This window comes from Macrobrachium nipponense, chromosome 16 (genome assembly GCF_015104395.2).
Source record: "Macrobrachium nipponense isolate FS-2020 chromosome 16, ASM1510439v2, whole genome shotgun sequence".
Lineage (NCBI taxonomy): Eukaryota > Metazoa > Arthropoda > Malacostraca > Decapoda > Palaemonidae > Macrobrachium > Macrobrachium nipponense.
Window position 1 is genome coordinate 75,381,066 of NC_087209.1, and position 13,629 is coordinate 75,394,694.

At 40.4% G+C, this 13,629-nt stretch overlaps 1 protein-coding gene across 6 annotated transcripts in view; it reads right to left on the reverse strand.

Moving 5' to 3' along the window:
* Positions 1–13,629, reverse strand: part of LOC135195821 (uncharacterized) — a 553,178-nt gene that overhangs the window by 29,136 nt on the left and 510,413 nt on the right. For all 6 annotated transcript variants that reach the window (XM_064222313.1, XM_064222312.1, XM_064222314.1 and 3 more), the window contains one exon: positions 5,478–6,725. In XM_064222313.1, the coding sequence (XP_064078383.1) occupies positions 5,478–6,725 (1,248 nt within the window). The remainder of the gene's footprint in view (positions 1–5,477; positions 6,726–13,629) is intronic.

The window sequence follows — 13,629 nt, forward strand, 5'->3', positions numbered from 1 at the left end:
AAGTATTTCCTCTTTGGGGGAATCAAGACAGGTTTCCAACGCTTAGTAATTCCTATAAACGATCGAAGCATATATTATCAGTGGGTTTAAGTGAGTTTTCAAAGATGAGACAAAGATATTACCTTTCTATCTGTGCTACTGACCGCGATCAACAATCTCACAATTATCGACTGGATAAAGAAATATATAAACAAGTACCACTTATTAAACCGATACTTACCTCTATTTACATCGAAAATACCCAAGAGACAGCGAAACCACGCGAGTTAATCCCACGAAGAATACAGAGTAACGGGATCGCATATTAAGATTTTCTCTTTGATTTTTTTTTTCTTTTTTGCCCTACCTACATTCCAATCCCACCGCGACCTCCTCTGCCTTAAATTGCGCCGTTTACCTTCTTCGGTTTTCGAGGCTTATAAGTGGTACAGGTGTTCCGGATTTCTCACTAAATAAGGGGAAAGACTTCACGGCGGCTACTAGACCTATCGCAGTTATTCAAGACAAAGTAGAGATCCTGATCTTATGAAATTAGAGATCTTCGTTCCACACTTGATGATACACTTGGGAAGGAAAGTTTCACCTGTTCAAGAAACCTGAAAAAAAAAAAAAACTAGGAGAAATTGTCTTGGACTTTACGAAAGTTAAAACAGTTCCTAGGCATTATGGAATTGAAGAGATCATAGTTCCAGATTTTATGGAGACTATATGGAACACATTTCAGTCTTACGTGAAGTCAGGAGAACCGATTCTGGACTTTGATCCATAAAGAGAAAACTGTTTAAGACTTTATGGAAATGAAGACACCATAGTTCCAGAATTCATGGAGACGGAGGAAAGAAAGTTCCAGACTTCAGGGGACGGAGGAAAGAAAGTTCCAGACTTCAGGGGACGGGGGAAAGAAAGTTCCAGACTTTATGGAGACGGAGGAAAAAAAAAAGTTTCAGATGAAAAACGTTTTAATTAAAAAACTTAAAAAAAATTACTTCAAAAAATACTTCCTCCTTCGAAGAAAAGGAAGTATAAATAATTTCACACATTACGGAATCTACGGAAATAACAGTTGCCAGATTTTACAAAACGGATAAAATAAAAAGTTTCACACTTCAATGAAACTGAAGAGAAAATACCACCTTGTTCCTGAATAACTAAGTATATACTATAGTTCCACATAATCTGGAATCTTGAAAGAAAACAGTTCCACACAATAGCAACTTAAATGAAGCCAGCATTGTGCTGGCACGGGCTCTTGCTCTAGGGAAGCCTGTAAAATACAACGTCAGAGAAATTCCAGTTCCAAACATAATGAAAAATACAGAAAAAAACGAAGTGCAATGTCCTTTTAGATCCTAAGGGAATCAAGAAGTACACTATTAAACATTTCAAGCTTTATGAAAACAAAAGACGTCAGCGGAAATATATTGATAATGTTGACAGTGAAAAGAAGAGCAGCAAAGTTGCAAAGATTTCTCAAAATTGCCGAATGAAAATAACGATTCAACTCTGATGACCGTCAATGAAAATAAGAGAAGGATCCAATGAGGACGAATCCATCATGACTTCGCAGAATCGTCAACAAGTTGACAGATGCTCTCTCATATCAAACATGAGATCACTGACTGGGCTGGATGAAGTATCTCGTATAGTACATATTTCCATGCATGTGTATGCAATGTAATGTATATATTGCTAACGAAAAAAAAAGAAAAAAAATGCGCCGAGGTTTCTTGAGCGCAATCGCGTTTTCTGTACAGCGTATGATGCTGTATGAAACTCTCAGCTGCAGCCCACGAAACTTTCAGGCACAGCCCGGTGGTGGCCTGTTATTGGCACCTGCAGCAGTGCCAGACGCACGATCATGGCTAACTTTAACTTTAAATAAAATAAAAACTACAGAGGCTAAAGAGCTGTATCACAGTCATAACACGGCGTAACAGTTTTTTTTTTTAATTAATTTTTTAAGTACGACCTAAAAGAGTGGACATTGGAATAAAAATTACATATTTATTTGGAACTTTACACCTCGCCACACCGCTAAGTGTCTAGTTAATAGTCTTTGTTAAATATTAATTAGCAAAATTAATTCAGGTTGCGAGTTTTTTGCATTCACTTTGCGGTCTTTAGAAACACGTTCATTAAGCACACCGAAAACATATGACGACCCAGAGCATTGTTAATATACGGTTTGTCATCATATCAGCACATTTACTGAAAAAAATGATGAGAGAGAGAGAGAGAGAGAGAGAGAGAGAGAGAGAGAGAGAGAGAGAGAGAGAGAGAGAGAGGACGAACTGTGATCTTTAGCCTCAAGACCGTTTTACATTGACCTCGAGCCAATCTTCAGTTAGGCCTGCTCGAAAGGGCATTAACGGTACCCGAAATGAGACGGTGCGAAGATTACACACTTCTTCAACGTCACCCCCGGCGTGTTAAAAAAAAAAAAAAAAAAAAAAAAAAAAAAAAAATATCGACCTTCGCTCGACTAATGTGCTCTTGGGCATAGTGACGCCTGTGTGTGCCTGTGTTTCCGTGGGGCATCCAAGTGAACTGGATATTAATCCAACTTCAAAAGGTGGTTCTAAGGACGTACGGAAATGCAAAAACGAAACCTCCAAAAACCACGGAGGCAAAATGCCCCCCCCCCCCCCCTTTTTCCTCATTTGGAAGGGAGATGGCTTTTTCCATCTCCGTTAGCATCGTCTCACAGATCAAAAGATACACCGCAGAGACCCTCTTTCCCTCTGAAATATTCAAAGGCCTCCGCTTCGTCACTCCCCATTATACCGAAAACCCTTTCTTTCTCTTCCTCCTGAGAATTCTGACTCCGTTCCATTAAGAGTCTATGGAGAAGTTATTCGGGAGAAAATGGGATCTGTCTTCAAAAGAAACCCGCATTTTCTGTGAGGAAAAGCCCAGGTTATTTCACAAAGATATAACGACACTTATAATCACTCTTTAAAACGTTGGTTAACTAAACTCTTTTAGACGATGAAAAGAATTCCCCGTAGGAGGAGAGACGGTAACTTCATTATAAACCCTAAAACTGACAATAATCTAGAGCACTTGCTAATTAAAATTCTTCTAAAGGTTTCTGGGTATTTCCGGCAGTCTTCTGCGACAACCGTATTTGGCACACATACGCTGCAACCTGTACCCGGAAATTCAAACAAACGCAGACATTCCACGATTCCTCCTTACGCCATTTTAAACATACTGGTTTTACCGGAGTTAGGCAACTGACATACTTAGTCTAGAAACCAGCTTTCCACGGCGCCTAAGACCCACGAGTCTATTTCTCGTTGAACAGATTGACCCCAGAATGACTTTTTAACCTCGAACGGGAGAACAGACCAAAAGCTTCATACAAACTTCCTTCGTGATGATGAACTTACTAATTATCTTGCTGTTGGCATCTGACCTACATGAATAAACGCTTATAGTTATTGCGAAGCGTAACGACGTTTGTATACCAATGGGTTCTTCCTACTTCTTGCCTTGCCAGGTCCTGGAAGGCGGAGAGAGAGAGAGAGAGAGAGAGAGAGAGAGAGAGAGAGAGAGACCGGTACCCATTTGCAACGTCAACCAACAAAAACAAATCCTCTCAAGAGGTCCTTGCCCGGGGGCATCCTTATTCGAGTTCTTCCTCTGAAACATTTTCGACCTTGGGGTACGGGATGACGTTTGAACAGCTGATCTCGCGAAATGTCGTTGAAATAGGTTCTTTCTCGACCTTCAGACAAAAGTATAAGAATATTGGCCACGCACTGGGACCTATGAGGTTATTCAGCACTGAAGGGGGAATTAAGGGTAGCAAAGTTCGAAAGGTGTAACTGGAGGAATACCTCAAAGCAGTTGCACTAGAAACGAATGCTAGGAGAGAGTGAAAGTCAGATGGAAGAAAGATATGAACGGAGGTACAGTAAGTAATGATAGCGGTTGTAGGTAGGTATGCGCCCAAAGGACGCTGCAAAAAACTTTAAGCAATGCCTACAGACCTAAGTAAACTACAAACGAATTCTATATAAAACAGTTAACTCTAACGTTAATTTCTAAGATGAAGGGGTCTGAGATCTCGCTTTTTTTTTTTCTGAATATCTCCAGAACTTCTCCAGTTTTTGATCAAGCAATCTAGTTTTGAGTTTTCTCTCGTAGTCTTGAAAAATTCTCCTCAGTGACGTCCAGGGAGGAAGAGGAGGAGGAAGAGGAGGAGGAGGAAGAGGAGGAGGAGGAGGAAGAGGAGGAGGAGGAGGAGGAGGAAGAGGTGCAGAGAAGTTTCCATCTCGAGATCTGCAGTAGAGACAAACGTTTCCCCTTCGACATCTTGTTTTGTAAAGTAATCACCTTAGAAAAGTAAGACATCATTTGCACAACCGTCGCAACGATCATACCTGACGCTGAATCAATCTACATGAGTCAACGCACTGCTCCAACGTATTTTCAAGTTAAAAAAAAAAAAAAGTTTTATCAATATAAGCACGAAAAGATATCAAGACTGCTATTTTTTACTGCATTATAAACTACAACTTTGGTAACGTTATATGAACAGATTTACAATAGGCTTAACACACGCACAAACACTTATTCTCTCTCTCTCTCTCTCTCTCTCTCTCTCTCTCTCTCAGAAACAAACACACACCCCAACCACGCTCAAAGACAACAGAACCCGGTATAACTACAAAATATCAATATTATCAAATGTAATTTAAATATTCGAGGCTACGTCAACTATTCCCAAGTGTTTTGGAAAAAATGGCAAAAACAAACACTTACAGGTAACGCTAATGGCTGATTCCTTTGATTGGGGTGTACCATACGAAAACAATTGCGTTCATGATCGCTTGCACTCTACACGGATACAGGAAAAGGGGGGGGGGGGGAATCAAGAGAAATATAAATGTATACACACATGCTTATCTTTAGCCTACGCATATCATCAGGCTTTTCCAACACAACGGTCCACATGTGATGACGCATGCTGTTTGAAGGAGTTACCACATACATTTCCAGGTCATAGTTCATCAAGGCAGGGTCACCATGCAACAAAATCGAACAGGTAGCAGTGACAAGGGGGCATACTCGAGCAAGATGAAGGAACATGGTTAAATCTATATGCAGTCAAAGGTCAAGACGAGGAAATGCAATCATCCAGAGGAGAAATGGTCAAGAACCGAAAGGCCAGGTACTGTACAGGAAGGAGGTCTTTACAGTAGATATTCTCGTTGATATCTATCGGTGGTTGATTGGTTGCTTGGCGGGGATGTGATGCAGCAGCGAGAGGAATGACTGGAGGCTGTGTGGAGAAGAACAAGAAGAGCTAAGACCAGGAGGTGAGAGGTGGTAGCGGGAAGAAATGGCTTCTCAGGTCTGAGTGTGTGTGTGTGTATGTAGTAGTACTTCTACCACCTCGTCATCAATAGCCATTAAAGAACGTCGGGGTTCCCCCATGCACACACCTGCTTTTATAGGACTAAGGTTACCTGCTCGACCCTGCAGTGGACGCCCTTCGCGCTCTTGGCTGGCTGCGCGAACCTCGGGTCCCCTTCGGGAGAAGGTGTAGGGGTCATATCTCGACGGGAGCTCGCGGACTCGAGGGGCCATTGGATGATGAAGGTAGGGGGGAGGAGGAGGAGGAGGAGGATGGTGGTAGAGGGCGCGGCGAAGATGCACGGCCTCGTCCATCATCATCTCCTCGGGAAGCTTATAGTGCTGGTACGCCGAGTAATCATTGGCGTCGTACCCTTCGGGATACATCTGGTACTGGGACCTCATCATGCTGTCTTGGTCAAACAAAAGGGCAGCGTCCTTCGCTCCCTGGCGGGTGTCCAGAGTGTCGTATTCAGTCAAGGAGGGGTTGTCGTTGGGAGGGGGGTAGGGGGGAGGAGGAGGAGGATTGTTAGGCGAGGAGGAGGGGCGGTTGGGGAGGACATGCGGATCAGAAGAGAGGAGGCTCTTGGGACTGTCTGCAACAGAGGTTAAGTTATGGATGGTGGAAGGGTGGCCTCCTGCCAGGAGGGGAGATGAACCTCGGCGGGACATTTTGAGCAAACCTTCACTTCCACCGGAGTGAGATGAAGATGGGGATGATGGGAATAATGAGGATGAAGTTGGTGACGATGGCAGCGATGCCAAGGGCGACATCAAACTGACATCCTCGGGAGATGAGGGCATCGTGTTATCAATGGCACGAAGGGCCCCGGAGGAGGTCATGTGATACCCTTCGGGAGGCCCGCGAAGGACCCCCTCGCTATAGCTACTCTCCACCAGCGAGTGGGAGGGGTCCCTCGGTCCGGACTGAGCGAACGCCCTGGTGAGGCCTTTTTCGGTACCCCCCGCCCCGATCAGCCCGCCCTCGCTCGAGAGGAAGCTGACGTCGTCATCGTGTGGGGGAGAAAGGGCAGACAAGGGCTCTCTGAAGGAGACGCCCCCAAGAGCCTTTCGGGCACTATCAAATCTAACGAGGCTGCGGGAATCAGTGCTGTCGACTGTTATGGCACTACCTTGATGCGTCGTCGTGTTGCTGCTGGCCTCTTCTTCCGCCTGGGCAGAGACGACGCGCTCCTGCGCCAGCGCCGCCGCCGCCGCCGCCGGAGGCTGTGTGAGGATATCGTTCGTAGAAGTTGGGCCATCTCCGTCCTGATCCAGGGGCGGCAGGATCCGACCAGCGGAGGCCCCGGGTCCTAGGACGTCTGACACCTGGGTTCCGTTGCTCGATCGGCCTCCAGGTACTGAGGGGAGAAAGGGAAGGAAGGCATTAGCACAGAAATGACAAGGAAACCGAAGGCAAATCATTCGATTATGCGGTAAGCACCACGGAACACATTTTCTTAAGTGGCCATCATGGCGTCATTAAAAATAAACAAGATAAATTTTGTCGTTGCCGACACTTGTCAAAATACAGAAACAAGGGAAATTCTATTGGCTTATAATCTAATTAATCCTCGTGAAACATATTTCTACGGCAATAAAAGACTAAAAACACAACATTTTTAACGAGTCACCAAAGATGAACACTTGAAATACGAAGAACAGGTTTAGAAGGAAAAAGGGACGCAGGAAAAATAAGAAAGGGACATCGGGGTGGAATTATTAATGACTAACTTCCGAAAGGATGTTTCGTCAAGGACAGCGCACCTGCAAACAATTGGTACAAAGAGGAAAAAGAAAGCGTAAAGTGTAGAGAAACAAAAGAGGGAGGATTCTAATGGGATGAACTCGCGATTGGAGATCTCGATTGGTTCTAGTTCCGCCATAACAGCAAATTACTAGGGATCACGAGGATGACGGCAAATTAGCAGAGACCAAGATAACATGAAAAAAAAAAAAAAAACACTGATTACCAAAGATCAGGAATAGTTTACCTAATATGCAACCTTGCTATACTCAAAACATTTGGAATACTTGAAATTAGGTACATCTGACAGTAAAAAAAAAAAAAAAAAAAACTGATTACCGAAGATCAGGAATAGTTTACCTAATATGCTACCTTGCTATACTCATACAAACATTTTCTTTTTTCTGGACTTCTAATGTTTGGAATACTTGAAATTAGATACATCTGACAGTATTAAAAAAATACAGGCCACACGTTTACAAAAAGAAAGACACAAAATTAAAAAAAAAATATGATAGGTAATGAGGCTAACTTCAACACTAACCCTAATATCCGCAATGTTACGACCATCGATGGCGTTGGCATATCAGACTTGGCGAAAACAGACCAGTAATGGGGGCTTTCAATATTAGGCTAGAGAGGATGCGGGCTCGTGGAGATATTCCTAAGTATTCCGAATACCGGTATGACTCATGGCTTCTCTCACCTTGTTGCCTGGTCTGTTCGCATTTTGCTATTGGGGGCAATGCCAAGCGAGTGCATTTCCCAACATATTTTAGGACTGACTTATAGAATGACTTTATAGGACTAACTTATAGACTGAATATAATATGGGATTGCCACTGCCAGGGTTAGTTAGGCTGAAATGTTAGACTCTTTTTAAAATATACATAATCTGCCGACCACCTACCGTATTATATTATATTTATAAACACAATAGAGTTAAGGGATAGCACTTTTAGTGTGTGTGTGTGTGTGTGTGTGTGTGTGTGTGTGTGTGTTTGTAATATATATATTATATATATATATATATCTATATATATATATATATATACTATATAGATATGATTATATATATATATAATATATATATATATATATGTAGAATCTACTGGTAATTTTTTACCAGATACATATGTAAATGTAATAGCCACAAGGCTTTGTAGTGACAAGCGTATCCAAAAAAAGAGCAAAGAATCTGAAAAGTTAAGAGGGTATTGTGGCTATTACACACACACTCACACACATATATATATTGTCAAGTACCGGCCTTCTTCATTAATTAAACGGATCCGTGTACATATTGTATATACCTAAATAAATAACTAATGGTAACCACCTTTCGCAATAAGTACGAAATCTTGAAATTAAGTTAAAATGTAGCTCTCCAGTATCCTTGTAAAACCTACCTTCTGATTCCCCCTCCTGTCTCGTTCTCCTTACTCCCCCTCTCTCCCCATCCCCCCCACACGTTTTCCTTCGCTCTGGCTGATTTGCCACGTGTGTGTCTCGTCCCAGCTCCTGCCTCGTAAGCGCTTGTTAAGAACTTCTCTGATCATTGTGAGTACGGTTATTATACCATATGATATTTTGGATTGGGTATTGGGCAGAATATTTAGTTTATTATGTTGGTTGTTAATTAATTGGTAATGTTTTGATATGTTAAGTTTTGTTAATTAAATGTAATTGTTTTAGTTTTTTTCCATATAACCTATTGTTAATTGTGGATTTAACTTGAACCTTGACAATATATATATGTGTGTGTGTATAGGTATATGTATAATAAGCATTTAAGACGCCCTCTTCATATAATAAAAAAAATCTAAGGAGACCTCGAAGAAAAAAAAAATTAAATAAAACGAAAGCTGTAAGTCGATTGCCACTTGAAATATTGCCCGACCCATAAATTCCATTTGTATCTCCTAACAGCAACCGACCTCAGGATCTCCTCTCGAGTCACTCACGTACATAAAACTTCTAAAAAAACTTCGGAGTAACAAGCTCTTTCCTAGAGTTCCTAGAGTGACTGATGCAAAATTAACGAGATACCATCTAAGCACAAAGCTGTAAGGCTTATGATAGTTGGTTTGTGCAAAGGTTTGGTGGCGGGATGCTGTGAAAGATGCCCCATATGTGCTCATGGGGCATCGCCCTAAGCGCTGTTCTTCGCCGTGGGTTAATTTTGAGAAACTTGAACCCCCGAAAATGCAAATTTTAAATGGCGTTCGTATCAAACACCATCAAGTAAACTTCCATCCAAGAACTAAGGAAATGTAATTAATATCAACAACAATACATCTGAACATTGCAATACTACGTCAATCGAAACACTTTGTCCAATATCCCATTTATTGACAAGCATTCTCTTTCATATACGCCAAGACGTCAGTTCTCCTAAACACTTAAGATCAAAACCATAAACCAACTATCTTGTTGAAGGAGCGTTTGTATAATTCTAAAATGCGCAAACACAGTGAAAAGATTATTAACCAAACACGATGAGTATATCATAACATTTTAATCCAACCACTTCAATTGCCAAAGACTTGTGTTTTGTTTTAAGTTTTCAGCCTCATAAGGAATATTCAGATAGTATATGACAAGTTGGCTACCAAAACATGATCTCCGTTGGTCGTCGTCATGAGTGTGTCTGTAGCGAATCTCTCTCTCTCTCTCTCTCTCTCTCTCTCTCTCTCTCTCTGCAAGCACGACCTCAACATACGAGCCCATGCACTTGCAAATCTTACACAATGAATTATATCCTGTGATGGCCTGCGCATGTGCATGTTTACAAATGAGAGAGAGAGAGAGAGAGGTAGCATTCATCAAAACTATATTCTATAACTAACGCATTCTCGAATGTTATTCCGAGTCCCGACTCTGGGTTTTAGAAACAACCGGTGCAACAAGGTTTTATTAAAACCCACAGCTCGTTTTTCTCCTACACAGCGCAGCGCAAGCACAGTAATAACGTCTAATAACACTATTATTCCACTTTTCTTCTCCTCACTCCACCTACTTTAGACATGCAATCCTCGTCTTTCCTTTCGCGAACAGCATTCGTTGTTTAAAAAAAGATGGAACTGTGTTTGCCTTCGATAAGAGCAAGAAATGAAATGTCATACCTTAACGTAGAATAAGTAATGAAGTCTAACAAAATTATGCTCATTAAGTAATGAAGTCTAATTAAGTACAGCTCAATAAGTAATGAAGTCTAAAAAAATGCTCAGTAAATAATGAAGTCTAAAAAATTACAGCTCGGTAAGTAATGAAGTCTAACAAAACAACGCTAGTTAGTCTAAATCCATGTTAAAAAACACGAAATCTCTTAGCTCATGATGTGGAAATACTACCCTTGATCAACTCTAATTTGCAGTGACTGTAAAACGTACTTTTCTGTTACCTCATTTTGGCAAAATGAAAAAACAAAATAAATAAATAAATAAAAAATAAAATAAATAATAATAATCATAACAATGACAAAACTGCTGTCTTGTAATAAGTTTTCAAGAAATAAAATGTAGTATGAACAAGGAATTACAGAAATAACATTCTTATTAATTTTGAAAAGAAGACCATGTCATCATCAATATATTTACTGTAATATACATAATCTATTTTACTCATTAATACATCACCTGACGAATATTAAACAAATTAAGTTTCTTAGGCAATTTTGTTGAAAGCTTAACTAATTTTGGTGAAATACAAACGGTCTTCATTAGTTCTGCCCTTTTCTTTTGTAATATTAAAAAAAAAAAAAAAAAATAGAAAATGCTCTTAACTAAATTAACCGTTTTTCGAAAAAAAAATTTTGCAGAAAAACACTCATATATTTAAGTCGTTCCTTGACTAAGTTTGCATCAACTAATGTCCGTAGACTAATTGAGCAAAAATGAAAGGTCTCATGACTACGAGTAACTTATTTGCTAAATAATTTCTAATCTTGCACCGTCCCATCACTAGACAGGCAGCCGAAAATAGGTACCCTCGAAAATAAGTACCCTCTGAAAATATGTACTCTCTCTGTATTACCCTCTGAAAATAAGTACCCTCTGAAGTATTACCCTCTGAGAATAAGTACCCACTGAAGTATTACCCTCTGAAAATAAGTACCCTCTGAAGTATTACCCTCTGAAAATAAGTACTCTCTAAGTATTACCCTCTGAAAATAAGTATCTACTGTATTACCCTCTGAAAATAAGTACATCTGAAAATAAGTCTCTCTGAAGTATTACTCTGAAAATAAGTACCCCTCTGAAATAAGTACTCTCTAAGTATACCTCTGAAAATAATACTCTAAGTATTCCTCTGAAAATAAGTACTCTCTAAGTATTGCCCTCTGAAAATAAGTACTCTCTAAGTATTACCCTCTGAAAATAAGTACCCTTTGACAATAAGTACCCTCTGAAAATAAGTATTCTCTGAAGTATTACTCTCTGAAAATAAGTACTCTCTAAGTATTACCCTCTGAAAATAAGTACCCTCTGAAAATAAGTACCCTCTGAAGTATTACTCTCTGAAAATAAGTACCCTCTGAAAATAAGTACTCCCTAAGTATTACCCTCTGAAAATAAGTACCCTCTGAAGCATTTCTTTTTTGACTCAAAGCGGCCATCTGAACGCGGAAGTGCTTTCATTAATGGCGAAAATTCACTCCCCTGATTCTGGCAACTCTACTCCCGTCCTCATTCCACTGCAAATTTAAGCGCTTGCAATGTACAAAAGAGAGAGAGAGAGAGAGAGAGAGAGAGAGAGAGAGAGAAAGTCACCTAATAGGCTATGTATGGTCATACGTACTTCCGTTAACAGGCACAATTCACAATGCATGAGCGCAATTTCTCTCTCTCTCTCTCTCTCTATCTCTCTCTCTCTCTCATTAATATACCCACGCAGACTCTCTTTTCTCACCTCATAAATGCATGCAGTTTTCACTGCCTCTCCCTCGCCCAACCCACGCACAAGCAAATGGTCTCTCTCTCTCTCTCTCTCTCTCTCTCTCTCTCTCTCTCTCTCTCTCTCTCTGAAAACAATATGCCAACACGTCCGTGAATGAAGGGTATACGATTACTCATCATGAATGAAGAGTCAATTGATATCTCCACAAACAATGTCTGTCAACTTCAACAAAAAAGACACGCACATGCTTCCGCAGTAATGCGGGTAAAATGAAAAAAAGAAAATAAATAAAATGAAAAAATAAAGTTATACTAATTGCCTGGGGAGAAAACCCAGGAATTTGCTCAAATGGAGAAGCGAAAAATTGAACGAAGGATTTATTCAAACTCTGAACCTCCCATAGGCTGTTTCCAGAGAGAGAGAGAGAGAGAGAGAGAGAGAGAGAGAGAGAGAGAGGAGAGTTTCACCCTGTTGTGTTGAGGAATGCCTTGCTGACGGGCAACCTCCCATTTAGTTATCATATGGTGGTTCATATTTCAGCACACACAGCTCTCTCTCTCTCTCTCTCTCTCTCTCTCTCTCTCTCTCTCTCTCTCTCTCCAGAAGGGCAAAACGCGGCAAAATGAGTAAGTGTGAATGTGACCAGATTGTTCCGTCCTCGTAAGGACTCCAACTCGAGACGACGTCTCGACAGTGTTGCTAGTCGCTAGCGTGCTACCTCCTCTGCATACACAACTAACCGATTGTATGAGAGAGAGAGAGAGAGAGAGAGAGAGAGAGAGAGAGAGAGAGAGAGAGTTCTTCGACACACCGATAACACCTAACGAGCTCTGAAAAAGCTGGACATGGAGACGACGGCGATAACGCTATCTGGAACAGGATATGAAAATCCGGATGGGTGGAGGAGGGAAGTTTATACAACGCGTCCGCTCCACGAATTAGGACTGACATGAATATGAATTGGCCCTTTCACTATCACACAAACACATAAAATATATATATATACAAGAACGAAAAAAAGACATATATATATATAAAATATATATATACATAATTATACATCTATATATATATAATAATTATATATATATATATATCTATATATAATATATATATATATATATATATGAATAACTTGATCACGAAGTAATAAAACGTAAAAATGATGCTATGTATAAATAAAGGTTTTTTTTGCCACGAAGGAAAAAAAATGAAAAAACGAGTTGGCCGAGTACTTTCGGCCAACTCGTTTTTTCATTTTTTCCTTCGTGGCAAATAAACCTTTATATATATATATATATATATATATATATATATATATATATATATATATACGTAGAATTTAGGCCAAAGGCCAAGCGCTGGGACCTATGATGTCATTCAGCGCTGAAAGCGAAATTAATAATAGCAAAAAAAGTTCGAAAGATGTAACAGGAGGAAAACCTCAAAGCAGTTTCACTGTGAAACAATTGTTAAAGAAGTTGGAAAGTCAGACGGAAGAAAGACAATCTGAATGGAGGTACAGTAAAAGGAATGGAAGGGGGTTGCAGCCAGGGGCCGAAGGGATGCAGCAGAGGACCTTAAGTAATGTCTACAGTGCACCGCGTGAGGTGCACTGA